Source organism: Trematomus bernacchii, unplaced genomic scaffold (genome assembly GCF_902827165.1).
Source record: "Trematomus bernacchii unplaced genomic scaffold, fTreBer1.1, whole genome shotgun sequence".
NCBI lineage: Eukaryota > Metazoa > Chordata > Actinopteri > Perciformes > Nototheniidae > Trematomus > Trematomus bernacchii.
In genome coordinates this window covers 1,920,572-1,937,798 of record NW_022987654.1, presented here as the reverse complement: position 1 = coordinate 1,937,798, position 17,227 = coordinate 1,920,572, and the positions used below count along the sequence as shown (strand labels likewise).

At 41.9% G+C, this 17,227-nt stretch overlaps 2 protein-coding genes across 5 annotated transcripts in view; one reads left to right on the top strand and one right to left on the bottom strand.

The window, feature by feature from the left end:
• LOC117486498 (histone deacetylase 7-like) overlaps nt 1–8,744 on the top strand; it is a 42,248-nt gene extending 33,504 nt beyond the window's left edge. For all 4 annotated transcript variants that reach the window (XM_034134965.1, XM_034134967.1, XM_034134966.1 and 1 more), the window contains 6 exons: nt 76–173; nt 3,434–3,552; nt 4,462–4,595; nt 4,691–4,775; nt 6,276–6,414; nt 6,510–8,744. In XM_034134965.1, the coding sequence (XP_033990856.1) occupies nt 76–173; nt 3,434–3,552; nt 4,462–4,595; nt 4,691–4,775; nt 6,276–6,414; nt 6,510–6,552 (618 nt within the window). In that variant the 3' untranslated portion in view covers nt 6,553–8,744. The remainder of the gene's footprint in view (nt 1–75; nt 174–3,433; nt 3,553–4,461; nt 4,596–4,690; nt 4,776–6,275; nt 6,415–6,509) is intronic.
• A 156-nt stretch (nt 8,745–8,900) lies between these two features.
• On the bottom strand, nt 8,901–15,711 carry LOC117486497 (twist-related protein 2-like). Its single transcript, XM_034134962.1, has 2 exons — nt 14,593–15,711; nt 8,901–9,937 (listed from the first exon to the last, which is right to left on the bottom strand). Exon 1 carries the CDS (start codon nt 15,480–15,482, stop codon nt 14,910–14,912), a length of 573 nt encoding a protein of 190 aa, XP_033990853.1. The 5' UTR covers nt 15,483–15,711; the 3' UTR covers nt 8,901–9,937; nt 14,593–14,909.
• Nucleotides 15,712–17,227: the final 1,516 nt, after the last annotated feature.

Here is a 17,227-nt window from a genome sequence, read left to right as displayed (position 1 = left end):
ACTTTTTTCTCTCTTGGTCCCGCTCCCCCCTTTCTCTCTCCCTTCATCTCTCCCTTCATCTCTCCCTTCATCCAGGTGGGTGCAGGTGCAGGCGAGGGCTTCAATGTGAACGTAGGATGGACGGGGGGTCTGAACCCTCCCATGGGTGATGCGGAGTACCTGGCTGCATTCAGGTAAATAAACATGTCTTTATCAGCCCATTCATATTTCTTTCTTAAATGTGCTTGGCCTGTTCTTGTGTCTGCAGGTTCAAGCCCATTTTTGCTACAAATGACATATACTTACACATCACTGTCTCTCAAACATTTACCAAAAGCATAATATATATATATATAATTAAATATACCGATACATTTATTTATTTTTCGTTGACTCAAAGTAGAGATAAATTATTTTTAGACTCTAGTTTTATTTTTAACAATCCAGTTCCCTTACATACACAATGAGCACAGTCAGGACTCTGAGTAACTTACTTATCTTAATTAAGTTAAAGTTAACCATAACAACAACAGAACTTAGGAGAAATAAACAAGGTTATATTTTGGCGAGACTAGAATGACTCAAATGTTCATACAATCTGATGATCGATGCCCAAATATTCACTGACTAAAAAAAACGTTTAAAGTCTTTTTAGTTGACTATCATAAGACAAAATACTTTTAGTCAAGTAAAAGTGTCTGAAAAGATAATAAGGATACTTTTCAACTAATATGATGAACAATGACATTCAACACAAGATTAAATAAAATAATAAGTGGTAAAATGTACATCTCCTGACGTATGCTGCACTGTACCAATATGTGGTGAGCTAGTTAAGCCAATGAAAGCACCAGATCCACACAATGACAGAAGAGCAGAACCAGCCAGGTCAGGAAAAGGCAGAGAGCATATTATATTCATGAGGAACAGGAATTAGAAGAGTGTGTGCCAGGACGAGTACAATGAGCCATTATTTTTCTCCTCCTGGTTGAAGTTCAGTGGGATGCAACACCTGTGTGTGAGACAGACTTTTGAGTGTATTATCATACAATTACAATGCAATGTTGGATGTCCTTCTCCATGACGGATTACCTGTAGGATCTGGAACAGATTTCATAACTTAATTTTCTTAGTAAAACTGCTGTCAGTGTTCAAAACATAGATACGTTCTTAAGCCACAGCTTTCCGTTTATTGTTGTGCTAAAAACAAAACCACACACAAGACTAACCTTTGCTCTCACCACAGTTTTTATTTAATTTTTCCTGAATGAATATACTTTGGTTCCGCTCTACACGGTAACAAACTCTGTCAGCAACACCGGCTCGCCACCAGATGATTAAACATTATGTGAGCTCTGTACAGTTCTGCATGCAGCCGACTCAGTGGGTGGGCCCCTCGTCAAAGGAAAGATGCTAATGAGCTAACCCATACTGGTAAAGAAAACCCGAAGAGCCAATAGAGAGGCTCGGAAACACTAAGTCCAGTGTTTACTGGAGCTTCGGATGCTAATTAAGAAACAACTGGTCTTTTTCCTGAGCAGGCGTCTGGTTTTGGTATTTTCTATCCAGTTTGGGAAAAGGCAAGTGTTTTCATGTGTAAAACTTCCTCAGTCGACCGCACTGCAGAACTGTACCGTATTGTGTGTTAGCCCGAGAAACTTTGCCCTGTATCAAAGCTCTGAGGAGGAGGAGTGTCCCGGTGGTCCAGTGGTTTGAGGCACATAGCAAGTAGCTGTGATGTCCGGGGCCCATATCCGCCCCGAAGACCCTTGTTACGTGTCATTTACTTCCAGTATCAACTATCTAATTAAAGCAACAAATTCCACAATGATATTAAAAAGGTCATTTTGCAAAAGTGCAGCAAAAAAACGTTTTTGAAAAGCAAAATACATCGCAGGAGGGATTTTTCCATCATTCTGTGGATTCACTGGTGCAAATAAATGCATAAGACGCTTTACAGGCAACATTTTATGCATCAAGAATCCATGTTTATGCAATTAAGCATCGAGCCTGGTGCCAGCACTTTAATTCAATTTGAAAACATGATTTACACGGTGGGATGTTCCAGACTATGTGTTTTCTGTTCATGATGGAACAGAAAACTGGCAGTCGTCGATGATGCGTGTCTCTGTTTTTGGGTGTGTGTGTTAGTGACAGGGGAAATAATGTGGTCGAGAAGTGGCGGTGGGACTCTCGTTCAATAAAGAGAAAGTTCAGCTGCGTTGAGATTAAGTGTCATGACATAGCATGTGTGTATGTGTGGACCATTTAGATGATGGTCAGATTTTAAAGGTCAGTCTAATCACCAGTAGCACAGCACACACTAAAGGACGTTTTTAGTCATTTATACATTTTGCCTGGTGCATTAGATATATATGTACATGCATGCACATATTTTCATATGGTTTTTTAAGGTGGCTACTGACGAATGACAAACTACGAGGAGAGCAGAAGAGAGGAGAAGAAGTGGGGGGTGCATTGTTAGGGAATCCAAAGGCGGCGTAATTAGGCCCAATGGATCCCAGATGGCTGGCTGTCAGTGACGTGAGAAGAGGGACGAGCTCCTAATAGGAACCAGACGCACACAAACGCCTTTGAACTGCCGCTGAGAGAGGGAGAAGGAGAGAGAGAGAATCAAACGCGGCATGGGCCGTGCGCTCTTGCTAAATAACTGGCAGCGGGAGACGAGAGGAAGTGAGGAGGAGAGCGTAGAGGAGAGGAAAGTGGTCTCCCCTGAGCAGAGCAGTCAGTATGAGGGCGTCTCAGTCCAGATATGTCAAGGGTCCCATTCTTATCTGTTCGTGTCACTCTCAAATACAGACATTTTTCTCCACTTGCCCTAAATTTGCTTTGCTTTGACCGTTTTTTTACTATATATACCCAGGAATGGTTTGCAGGGCGTTCATGCTTCTTTTTTTTGAGCAGTGCTCTGCTTCACATTTAAACAGTTGCACACATTCACACCTGGGAGCTACCCCACCTTCTACAGTTGGCCGCTACCCAGGAGTGGATCGAGAACAGAGATCAAGCGCTTGGCACAAGGCCTTTGATAATTTATCTTTCATCATTTTTAAATGGATGGAGTTTGCAATGAAGTAAATGTTTGCAGTTAACAATCCAGAAAAAAAGGGATTTCACTGTAAAAGCGTTCCAGTTGCAAATCAATCAACCCTGTGATGTTTTTTAAAACAGAAACCAAGTTTGTTCTTTTCAATAACTTCTTTTTCAGTCTGGTCTGATCTTAAATTAATCCCTCAATGACTTCCTCTCTCACATTACAATATAGTATGCACTGTTCCAAGTTTGCATTTCTTGCACAAACTATGAACACCTGTTGAAAACATGATTTCTTGAATGTACTATCTTGTTTCAGCCAGGCCACAGGGCTTGAATGAACGTAATGTAGGATAGAGCGTTTGTTTGACAGCGTGTTGTTTCCTCTGTTCCCCCTCAGAGCTGTGGTGATGCCCATCGCCCACGAGTTCTCCCCTGATGTGGTGCTGGTGTCCGCTGGCTTTGATGCCGTCGAAGGACATTTGTCGTCACTGGGAGGCTACAAAGTCACAGCAAAGTGTAAGCCTCAATCAACCCCAACAACACACTCTCACACAGACAACGGCAGACACTCTGATAATGATTTCTCTGGAGAAAGTCTTAGAATGACCTCTGCCTCATATGAACTGTTGTTTTCTATTACCAGCCGAGACAGCGATGTGGATATTGTTTTCACATTGTGGGTCTCTGTGTGTGTCCATGGACACCTACTGTAGCGGGAACTACCACAGGGGAGGTTTTCCGAACTCTGCCATATGTTTATATCTCTGCGGACAGATTTTGTCACCGCAGAAGCGTCACAACCGTTCAAGATGCAGTCACAAAACTTAGCAGATGTTTAGTTAAGACCTAAATTATAGTCATGATTGAATATGGGCTTGGTTTCGAACAAGGGGGCAACTGTAGAGATGTGATCGAAAAAGGTCTTAAGTTCACTTCTGTTTAGAGCTAGAAGTTGTCCTGCATTTCCTTATAATATCCATATTTTTAATGCAGGGACATAAAGCAGGATTGCGTTAATAGACAGTTTAAATTCACTTTTAGGACAAATTGTAAAATGATAAAGCCTAATCGCACCTCACAATTGAAAACTGTTTTCAGGTAGATAGAACATTTTGGCCTCTGGTGATGTTTTAATTGAAACAAAACTTCTTCAGTGCAACTTCATACAGAAATTAGACTTAATTTGTGCACTGATTTGAGAAAATGTTTGTTGTCAGGAACTTCTTCTTTTATTTTTAGATAAACTGTAGAATCTGAAAAGATCTGTTTATAATGAATATTGACCTGAATGGAAGTGAATGGTATCTATAAGTCAGGAAGAGCTCAGAACTCATGATGGCGACCTCAATCACCTCAATGTTGAGAACTTTTCACAAACAATGAAGGAACCACTCAAAGTGTGTGTATGTGTGTGTTGTTGTCCAGGTTTTGGCTTCCTCACACGTCAGCTGATGTCTCTGGCCGGGGGTCGGGTGGTCCTGGCTCTGGAGGGGGGGCATGACCTCAAAGCCATCTGTGACGCCTCTGAAGCCTGCGTCAGCGCCTTGCTGGGCATGGAGGTGAGACGTGTGTGTGTTAACCTACAGTATGTGTGTGTGTCTGTAGAGATACACAGTATGTTCCATCCTATAACCCTGACCCTGCCCTCTCCCAGGTGGAGCCTCTGTCCCAGTCCGTGTTGGACCAGAAGCCCTGTGAGAACGCCGTCCAGTCGCTGCAGAGAGTCATCCAGGTTCAGGGTGAGAACTCGACAAAAAACAACAACTACAGCAGGACGTATTCAGAGGAATTGCAGTACCGTGAAAAACACCTAGACATTTGAGTGTTTTCTGTAGTGATGAGTTTCAGGTGCATTAACAAAGTAATAAGCCACATGTTAACACACACACATTTTCCATCTTATATTCATATTCAAAAAAGTCTTGCAGCTTTCTTTCCAGCCGCTCACCTGCAGAGCTCAGCACCGACCCGCTACCTGCAAATTATCACTAAATCAATGCCAGACCTGACCCGGCCTGACACGTTAATATAAGACTCGCAGCGTGAACAGTAGGCTACCATATACGCTCGGAGCGGGCTGCTGGGCACTGTATGGAATAACATGTTGCACGTGCAGATTGGCTGGCAGGAATGCCCCTCACGTTTTAAGAAAATGATTTTCACTTGTGTTTCCACCTGATGCACGACACCACCTTAAAACCAAAATCATATGTGATATTACTCACAGCAGGCAGCGCACGGACAGACAAATTCCTTGAATCTTCTGAAAGACATTTTCTTTTTTAAATGAACCTTCTGCTACCAACCTTGATTCTGCTACTTTTGTTTTATTTTACATCACACACCTTCAGCGTAAAAAAAACACTTTTTTAATTCTCAATCCACTTTTCTTGTTTAAGATCACATTTTTTACACATTCCCCTACTCCTCTCTGCATATCCCTCCTGCTCTCCGGACACCTCTCCTCCTTAACCTCCCTGTCTCCCATCCCTCCCTCCAGCCGTCCCACACACACACACACACACACACACACACACACACACACACACACACACACACACACACACACACACACACACACACACACACACACACACACACACACACACACACACACACACACACACACACACAGACACACACAGACACACACACACACGACCGCCCTGGCTCCAATTATCTTCAAACACTTCTCTGGCACACGACCTTCGCAACATCCCCTCCTGATTGCACACAAATGTTATCCCAACCAAATTAGATTAATTAAAAATATTTGCAAAGCCGCAAGAATGTTAAGTCCATAATTTAGGCCCGGGGTGAAATATATTTCCATGCATAGCCAGAACACACACACACACACACACACACACACACACACACACACACACACACACACACACACACACACACTCATAGATGAACACATTTGAAAACACTGATTGATTTAACTGTGTGTCGCAGGAGCCTGGAGACCCTGAGAGAACGGATTGCATTTGAGTTTCTGAAATTATCAACAAGGATATTTAGACCAGAGGCTGTTTATGTGACAGGCAATGCTTATATTCAGATCAAACCGCTTCAACTGGTGGATCAAACACCAAGAACTGCTTTTTTATTAATGCAGTGCAGGCACTTTCCCTCAAGGAACAATTCTCAATGAAAACAACACTGGAATACCAAGGCCATTAATCTTTCTCTTCTCCTCCTCTCCCTCTGTTCTCTCCCCTTGCTTCCTGCAGGTGAGTACTGGCACAGTGTGAAGGACTCGGCGGTGGACCTGTCCTACCTGCAGGCGCAGAGACGGAGGCTGAGGCGAGACTCGGACAGCGAGGCCGTCAGCGCCATCGCCTCACTGTCAATGGGAGTTTCCCCTGACAAGTAGGGAGCACATATTCAATATGTTCTGCTTTAGCAACATCACAGTACTGAACTTCATGTATCTCACAGTCTTTCTTCTCCTCTCGTTCATTAAGGGAAATGGAAGAAAAACGGACAGAAAAAGGTGATTCTCTCTGAGGAAAGAGTCTACTGACAGCTGCCTTTGACCAAGTCTCTCTCTCTCACACACACACACACACACACACAAACCCACAGAATTTGGACTATCACTGGAAACAGATGTCCTCCACTGTATTCATCGCCTCCCAAACACTCCTCCACCTGCAGACCTACTTCAAACACACACTGAGATACAACATCCACCTGCGCAACATTCATACTCTCTCATGACGCCTCTACGTGTTGTCCTGAAGGGAGCGTTGGTTACTGATCTGAGAAAAAGTTCAAAAAGAAAGACAACGAGAGGCGGATTAATGAAGGATCTGCTCTCTCTTGAAGCGTCAGGAGCTGACAACTCACTTCTGACAAAGCACAGCTCTGCGACTTCACCTTGTAAATGACTCCCACAAGAACTGTTGTAACCTTGAAGGTGGGGTCAAAGGTCACCCTGGCTTAGTGGAGCCAATCACTCTGAGCAGAAGGAGTCATCCCCGCAGGACGTGCCGGTGACGGAGACCAGACACATCCTCCGCGTCCCACTATGATGATGTCATTTGTCCGACCGTGACAAAGATGCAATGAAGGACAAAGATCTTCTGATCGCTTTGCACTGCGCCGTTCTGGAATGTGAAAGGTCGGCCATGTTGACAATCAAACGTCTTTGTTTGTTCATGTTTTATTTTTTTGAATATTCACTCATTTGACCTTCGGCACACATTTCTGCGAATATCAGCCGGAGATGTTTAAGAATCCAGTATGAAGCTACAGTAAAGTCCGACATACATGTGTTTCATATTGTTTTGTATGTCTGAATATTTTCTTAAATCGCTTTTTTCTTTCTTTCTTGGCCTGTCGGGCGAGCACATGCAGAAAGTCTGTGGACGGCTGCAGTTATTGGTGAGGCTCCCCGGCAGATAAAAGCAGCCTTTGATGAAGGGCATCTTTAAAGTGTAGACATACTGTAGTTGTGTAACAGTGGCATTAGTCACAATGAAGAGCTAATACCTCTCGTCATTGGAGTATCAATATCAGGGGAGAAGGAGATTCTTTACACGTCTGCAAAGACACAAATCACCCATGATGCCTCAGTACAGCGTGACCACTCAGAAAATGATTGTATATACGACGATGCTGATCACATTTTGGATCATTCAAAGACAAACCTAAAGTGCACTTACCCTCAGGATGGGAGGGGTCTTAAAATCTGAACTTTGATGATGTTTGTTAAGTGGACCAGTGTTTCTACCTGTGGATGAGCATTCCTGCTGTACTTTTTTATTTCCTTATATTTCCTTTATAACGAGGACATGACGTGTCCTTGGTTTGTCATTGACGTGGCAGCGTTCTGTTTACCGTCAGCAGCGGGGATGTTTTTGCGCCCCGGACCAAACATACGATTTTAGCAGTTAAGATAGAGCAATAGCACTGAGATAGTTGAATACCCACAGTGCAATTGGACACAGGTTAAGCGCAACCAAAGTTTATGAGAACAATGTGCCGTCCCTGGACTGGCATGGCTTAGAGAACTTCAAAGACTTTGAAGAGTTTGTGAATTTTTCTTTTTTCTATCCAAACAGTTGAACAGCACCAAAAGCACAGGATGGATATATAAACACATTTCTTGAAAAAAACAACTATTTATACATTCAGATTCTGTGTCTTTGAAGTGCTTTTTACATGTGTAACGCAATGAAGACGGTGCTATGGATTTAAAATGCAGTATGTTTTATTGTTTTGTTCCTTTCCTTATGTTGCATTGTGTATGCATCCAAAAACCTGCCGAATCTTTGTTGATGTTATGAAAATGTGAAGAAAAAGAATGACGGCGAGTTTCAGCTCCATATCATGAAGGACAGTCCGAGTGTAGCTTTTGCAGTTTTACAAAAGAAATCATGCAGCGACCTGACATATCATATGTCTTATCTTTTGTCTTAATTAATGCAAATGATTTATTTTTATATTTGATATCAAAAATGAACCCTGTGCGTACTTAGAGACCAAATTGTCCGCCTGTGTGCCTTGAAGTGTCATGCTGACCAACCTTTGTGAAGGTAGCCTTAACAAACTGGATCTTAATCAAAACTGAAAGGCCAGTTTCATTCTTAACTGACTATGTAAAGTGTAAATATTGACTTTGTTTTTTGTCTGCCTTTGTCTTTTCTACTATTTTTGTTTCCAAATAAATCCTTAATAAAGGTTGATTCTATTAATTTGCATAAGAGCTTTTATTTACTCCTATAAACATATAAACTTGCTTCACTTTAACGGTAAATTCACCACGGCTTCCTGTCCTATCGGAATTTTTGGACTGAAAGCCAAAAGCTAATGCAATATTCCTTTGACTATCAAAATATAACACTCGTATACAGCATTAAGAAAATATTTATTGTCCACAGGAGTTGACAAAATAAAGATTATCAAAAGCAAATGCAAATCAATACAAAACACAAATGTTCAAACAGTAATCAGACTACTTATGGTTTCAAATGAGTCCTCTGTTATGGCTGAAATCACAATATCAACACTTTGGCGCACTTTACAAGAAACTGTCTGCTTTTCAATTTTTTTGCATTATTTAATGAAAACACTCTTAGCAAGCGGCTTTCTTAAAGCGGCGGGAAAAAGATATACATGAATCAGTATTTTTTGCTTTTTTAAAAAACAACTTTTTGCGACACATAACAAACACTAAAGTGAAAATAATCAGAATAGTGGCTGAACTATGATCAGTGGTTTAAGACGTTTTCCCATGGGCATTTTCATTAAAGCAGAGTGTAATGCATGAGCAGAGTTGAAGTTATACAGTGTGCATACACCAAATTCACAAACATACACTTACTCAAAAAAACATACACAATAAAAAGAAAGCTATCCAGTTTCTACAGCACAACAAGCAGAAGATCTTCGTCAGATTCCACATGCTCCTCTTCCTCCCACAACACGGGGCTCTGAGAGCCAGAGCGATTAGCTTATTAGCATTTTAGCTGTAAACATTCATTGGCTGTGACCGCCCTCTAACCATCACTGTGCCATTATCATTACTCATCTTAATGTCCGTCTGGCAGTGAGTCATCCGATGCCAAGAGGATGATGGTTATCACGGTGTTACCCAAGGCACTCGAACCAGCAGCCATTTTGTTTCTTTGTCAACGCAGGCCAGCTGTTTGTTTGTTTGTTAGTTTGTTTCTCTCCTTGTTTGCGTCATTCAAAATGTTCAGCTCTTGACTCTCGAATGAGGAGTCATTGATGTTTCAGAAACACAGTTAATCAAGAAAACATCTCAGTGTCATGAGGCAAGCACGTGTCCAGAGAAAGAGGAAAAGTTGTATGAAAGATAAAAGGCCGGGGAATTGTCTTCTGATGTTTCTTTTTTGAGAGTCGAGGATTTTCCATCGTCAGTTTTCTGCAAAGATAAGAAACCAAAGATGAGAACATTGATAGGATCATACTTGTAATACTTGTGTGTCAGTCTGAAGCATATTTGTTTCAAAAACAACTCTGATATGTTGAGGTTATAAAATGTGTAAAAGCAAACAAACACTTTGGTTTCGTGCAAAGCGGAAAAATCCCTACAGCTCCTTTGACTTCTCTTCTCTTGTTTTAACAAGCAAACATTTCATCTGGAGCATTTTCTGTTCACCCTAATTACAGTGTGCCTTTCCGTGCTTCGAGAAAGACACACAGAGAGAAGAAGAAGAAGAAGTCTGTAAGACAGAGTTAGACGTATGTTTGTGGGTGTCAGCTCATCACATGACTTTCATTATGCCATAAACACGCTAATGTGTAAATTGACAAACAAAAGCTCGTCTTTGTGCTGGGCGACCTCTAATCTGTTGTTCACATTTGTTCTATTCTTCTTTTTATCTCACATTGTCTGAGTTTTAAAGTTACAGCATGGAGGATATTTAAATATATAAATATAGGTCATTCAGAACATTTTTTTGTTCATTAAGAATTCATATAATCTACTTTTATTAGTATTTATCTCTCTTTACCCTAGTTTTCATTGGTAGTGGCAGACTCCGCCACTGTTGCACTGGATCTAAGCAAGAGAGATCCACTGGATATAATTGTTAAAGAAAACCCCTTAAAATGTGTTTCTGGAGTTTTTTTGGTATAGCATTTTTTATGTCAAGATTTTGCACTTTTCTGGGATTCGAAGATACTTTTATTAATGACAATGGATGACAGACCCTGATGCATTTTTCACTAAAGTTATGTGCCGTTTTTGTCGCCTACGTGTCAAACCAGAAGTCATTCCTCCATGGCTCTCTATCCCTGCAGCTGTCTGAGCGAGGCCCACACACACACAACTGCACATATGCATGTAGCAGTGAAATACAAATACACTCATATACACCCACACACACACACATGCACACACAACAACAACCCTCCCACCTGCGCTCGCCTCACAGTCTCTAAAAATAAAGAAGAGTATCAGAAGCCACAACTTTTGGATGAACAATTTTTTTAAACGCATTCGAGCCGCAGAGGACTTTACATCTGGTCCTGGATCAGTCCAAAGTAAAAGCCAGAGATTTAATATGCACAGCAGAGCACCAACAGCTGGTCAGTGCAAACTGTACAACAAAAAACACACACATTCACACACATGGACGCAGCAGAGCCAGGAGTTCCGGCAGAGGAAAGAGCAGTGACAGGCATTTTGATTATAGTATAAACAAAATGGAGAGTATTGTTTTTTCCAACTCAAACAGAACCATCTCTCATTCTGAGCCAGACACCCACACGTCCTAAAATCAAATCATCAAAATGTACTCAACTGCCTGCTGTGTGATCATATTTGTGATGGTGTGTGTGTCTGTATGCTATAGGCTATAGGCTATCAAGGAAAAATGATCTCTGCCAGTAAAAGTACAACAACATATTAGAAATACTTGAATATTCAGTAAGTCTAAGATGGTATTTTAACAACTTTCTAGTTTCTTTCTTAGTGGAAGAATACTTTAGATGAATACATTACAGAAACACTGTTAAAACAAAATGCTGCAAAAAATACAACCTCCGATCACTTCTTCTTACACTTAATGACTAAACGTGTTTTAACCGCAATATATTGTCAGTTATTCCTTTTACTTTTGTCCGCTCCCTGAAAACCATCTGCCATTCTGTAGAGGAGATGTGGATTAAGATTTTTAAGTTTTCAGGAAACTTAAAAAGAGTCTGCATCTAATATTTTGATGACACCCTTGATATATTGGACCTTCTGTGGGTTTTCAAATAATGGAGTGATATACATGTAATTTAACGCATGTGTACACACTGTTTTAAATTACATGCATCATGCACAAACACCTTTGATGTTTCTCAGACTCTTTCTAACCTCATCGTCTTTCCTAAACTTAGACGTTCAGGTCAGTTTCAGGCCTTACATTTGTAGCACTTTCTGCGGCGGCCCCTGCAGAGCTGATGATAACAGGCAGAGCCGGCAAAGTGGTAGGTAATAACTACCGCGTTGTGTTCAAGGACACACTCAGCTACCACGTGCAGAGGCCTTGGCATTCCATCCACAGCACTGAGTGGAGCCCTGGACGTCTGCTGCTGAGGCCACTAGAGGTTTAATAATAACGCGAGTGGAACACCTGCAGTGTGCACATGGCCGGAGGCTGCTTGTGTGTGTGTGTGTGTGTGTGTGTGTGTGTGTGTGTGTGTGTGTGTGTGTGTGTGTGTGTGTGTGTGTGTGTGTGTGTGTGTGTGTGTGTGTGTGTGTGTGTGTGTGTGTGTGTGTGTGTGTGTGTGTGTGTGTGTGTGTGTGTGTGTGTGTGTGTCTGGACAGTGTAATGTATATAGGTTGTATGTAGCCTGTGTGTTAGTACTTGAAGGATTATTTGTGATTCCTGCACAGTGAATAAAGTGTACTAAAGTTTACTTTGAACCATCATCTATCTGATGACATGGAGGTCTCTGCACTTGGTCACATTTCTGCCCCTTTGCTCTTTTTCCAATTAAGTGCTTATCTTGTATGCTGTCATTCTTCCTGGCTTCCTTTTTTTCTAAAACTTAAACTGTGGTTCTCGTAAAACTAAAACCTGGAGTGTTTTAGAGATTAAAATCCCCTAAACAACATCTGCAAGTGTATTCCTGTTTACCAACCTGCAGATGTTTTCACATAGACACACTCACACAAACCCCCCCCCCCCACACACACACACACACACACACACACACACACACACACACACACACACACACACACACACACACACACACACACACACACACACACACACACATGCATGCACACACACACTGCACAGGTAGTTAAAGTGCACTACAAACACACACATCGTTACACATGTACATGCGCTGACACACACACACAGGCTTGTGTGCCTGACCCTAACCTTGGTACACACACCTTCCTAATACCTCACAACTGTTTCCAATCTAAAGGTTCCTGCTTGTCTGGGCCCCGGCGGGGCCTGATTGCACGATACAAGATCCTAAGGAGAGAGGGCAAGGCTGCAGGGAGAGAGGGAGAGAGGGAGATGTGCCTCCACTTATTTCTCCCCACTCTCCCTTTCTCTCCTTCCTTTCATGCTGTACCTGTGCAGGAATCTGGTGTCTGTTAAAATGGTTGAAAAAAACCAGGCCCTGTGTGAAGTTGATCCTTCAGATTCTGGAGGAAAACATTTGTCTTAAATACATCAGAGGTCTGTCAAACACTGCAGAGTTTAGATTACTATGATGATAATGTGCTGTTTAGTTAGTTTAGTCACAATGAAGTGAAACAACTAGAGTGCTTAAAAATGCATTGCAACAACCTTCCATTATATTTGACTATGTTAGCTGTTTTAATCATGGCAATGATTTTAAGAGTCTATACAGTACACTGGATTTGTTTGTACGGGATTTATAGATATTTATTTCATTACCGTTTACAAACATAAAAGAATTATTTGCATTGTATCTCATTTGTTGATCATTTTGACAATTTCCAATTACATGGAGAAAATGAACACATCATTTGCAACAGTATTTTTAATTTTGCCAAATATATTTTTGAAGGACTTTTACTTGACTGGAAGATTTTCTTTGACAGCAACATCTCTTTTTGCAAGAGTTGCACCCAAAATGGTAGAATCATTTGCACAAACCAACACAGAACAAACATATTTGTTTTGATTTGATCCTTTATGTTATCTAAGTCACGTACCATTTATTAACTAAGTCAGTTTTAATGTAACGAGAAGCAACTAAATATCAGCATTTTAAAATCTAAGAAAACCCGAACAAAAAAAAAAGAAAAAGAGAGAAATAATTAGTTTTAGGGATCAGTGATCTTTTACTTTATATTATAATATTCTCGTGTGAGTAAAACATACTAACATTGAAACATCAGAATTAGAAACATCATTTGTAATATTATAAAACTGTAAATGTGTTTTTTTTTATGAATCTGTTATACCTCGGAAAACACTTTTTGTATATTTGTGTTTTTACGAGGTAGATTTTATATTTTTTCCCCTGGTTGCACAAAACTCACAGATGTCAATATCCAAATCGATAAGTACTGAATGTAAACAGAGGCACCCTCATCTTGCTTTGATATTTAGTTATTTTAACTACGTTTAAACTGAGTTTAAATTATCTTGTGATCATTACGATGATTTGTAAACATCTCAGTTAATGTCCAGTTTTAAAGGAGCTTTACAGATCAACCTTGCTTTAAGTTGTTTAGTCTGAAAATATCTGTGATCAATTCTTACATTCTACGTGTAGGACAGATTTATACATTTAGGGAAATGTTTTATGTTTGCGTTAGTTTGAACAGGATACTTAAAGAGATCTTGACCAGCACAGATTATTATTTTTTTGTAATCCTGTCTGCTTCTTTTTAAAAGTGCATTTGCTGTATTTTTTGTTGAAAGCTACAAATAATATTCTGAAAGACAATTACGAATAACCTACAAAGTGTGCACATGACATGGCGAAACAGAACTGAGTGCACAAAAGTGCATGTTTGTGTTTGTAGGATTTCTGTGTGTGTTCATGCAGTCTGTGTGAGTGTGTGTTTGCAGATTTTGTCCATACCTGGGGGGCTGCAGTGGAGCGTCTTGTTGCACTGGATTAAACTGTAAGACAGACAAGGGAGAGCAGTGGAAACAGTGGAGGGGAACAGGGTGAGGGTTTAAAGATCCAACTCTGTCTATACAGATGAAGTGAACCATCATGGATCACATAGATGTAGCAGGAATGTATAGGGAGGTTTGAGATGAAAAGGTTAAGATCAGACCAAGAGGGGAAGAATTCAGAGGTTCAGAGGTCAGGAAGTGGGTGCAAACACAGACACGGGCGGTGGGGTGGAGATGTGGACACGAGAGGGTTTAGGAGAGAAGTTCGATGGGATCCTAGTGGCTTGCGGACATGGCCCAGGCCCCCTCCATCCTCCAGACGGAGAAGGCGTAGCTCAGTCTTTCGTGGGCCAGGTAGTTGCAGCTGGCTAGCTTGGCGTCCATCTCATCGCTCTGCAGCACCTGGTACAGGAAGTCGATGTAGCGCGAGGCCAGCTTCAGGATCTGGATCTTGCTCAGCTTGTCCGAAGGTAGTGTAGGGATGATTTTGCGTAGAGATGAGAAGGCATCGTTCAGGGACTGAGTGCGTTGACGCTCCCGCACGTTTGCGATAACACGCTGAGTGTGGAGGTCCTCAAAGGGCAGATCGAGTCTGGGCCCCAGCGGCGTGGGGGCCAACGACACCACTGTCGTTGGGCTTTTCTTCACCTTCTTGGGGCCTGACGGCAGCAGGCTGGTGGGACTGCCGGTGCTGCTCTCCTCTGTCTGACCCATGCTGTCCTTCTTGGGGAAAGGCGTACGCTTTCGATTTCCTCCTTGGTGATTCTTCTTCGATCCTCTCTCCAATTCCTCCTCGCTGGCCCCCAGACCTCCTTCAGGGGAGTTAGTGCAGGACACCTCTTCTCTCATTGTACTGTCCACAAACAGCCTCTCAGTTTCCACTGCAAAGACAAGAAGCTGTGATGCTTCTCTCAAACCTGGACTTGGAAAGCGTGTGTAACAAAAGTCTTCTCTCTCGTTAGGGAAAGTTACGGCTTCTGAAGCTCCATCGGATTGGACGTCGCTCTGGCTGTCCTGTTTCCTGGTTACCTTGTTAAATATCTAACTTTCACATTCCCCTCTCAACCTGGCAGACAGAACAACAACAAACCATCTGACAGGCAGGTCCACCTCCGCCTCTTTTATACCCAAGCGCTAACTCGAGGCCTGCGGGCAGTTCTGTTTGGCTGAGAGGACTTCCAGAGGGCGTGGTCCGGCATTAGCCAGGCAGAGAAGCAGGAAGTGTGTGTGTGCTGGGCGGGCGATAGAGGAAGGGGGTAAGTGGAGCTCTCAGCCAATAAGAAGTGCTGTGTCTAATGTTGCAGGGATGTCTGAGGCTTTATGGGTTCCAGATTTGGGGCTGGAGCGTCAGTCCACATGCTCTCATGTCGGCATTCTCATTCATCAACTCGTTATTAGGAAAAAAATGAATCTAAATGTTTTATTTCTGACAATCAGCAGTGTAAACTTTTGTATACAACATTTATATTGAGTATTTTTATGAACACAAACAACAGCTTTATTTTTTGTAACTCAAAGCAATAAATCATGTGTATTAATGTTGTGCTAAACATTTTTTAATTTTTCCTTTACGAAGCATGTGTTTACACTGCTACGGTTTTTACCATGCTGATAACCAGACACTATAAAAACAAATCTGTTAAACCTGTTGGACGGAGTCATCGAAAATACTGCAGATTAAAAAGCTCAAGGAGGATGTGCAGGTTAAACAAAGTGCTTTATTATGTAGACCTGTTGTTTATAAATGGTACAAATTATACATTTGACCATGACAAACTGTAAAGTCTGTTTTTTCATGAATTCGTTTGGCCACAGCAGCTTGGGTAGATCTGAGAGAAAATGTGAAGTTGTGCAAGAACACATCCTGGAAATAATTTCACAAGATGAGCTTTTTCCCTGAAATATCATAGTGTATGTAAATACTGACGTACACTGAGCAACTCTCTATGACCCGTTCTCTAACACCAACGAGAGCTTGGGTTAAAACCATGACGTCAGCTGCTGCCTGTCATCCACCTTGGGTTGGGAAAGCAGCACAGACAGGACCCTAAATAACCCCTGACCTCAGTGGCCCTGTGACCTCGGTCTGCAGAGGTGAGGGAGCACCTAATTGTGCCATCCACGGCCCCGAGGCAAAGCCAACACATGTTCTACCTCCAAACCGCGAACCCATCTGGGTCTGCACCCACTTAAACACATTTGCTACGCGTTGCCAGTCATGACACAGCAGAGAGGTCTTCTTGGAAAGATGACAAGACATGTTTCTGGCTCATGTTTGAGCAATCTGCGTGGGACAACCTACAATTTTAAACAGAACTACTTTATCTAACTTTGAATCCGGATCAGTTTCCCAACATTGTATCAGTTTATACCTTCATGCGTCACAACTCCAGTGACTCATGTGTGCATCACCGCAGGGAAATGTTGTGGGGAGCTTTCTGCACTCTACGCTGCGGAAACTTTGTACTTTTTGATGACAGCATACCTAATGGTAGCATTTACATGTCATCACCTCCAAACAAGAGTGGTTGCATCTTTGATGTTTCCAATACTGATTTAAATTCAGTCGCCGTCTAGACATGCCATTCAGAAAC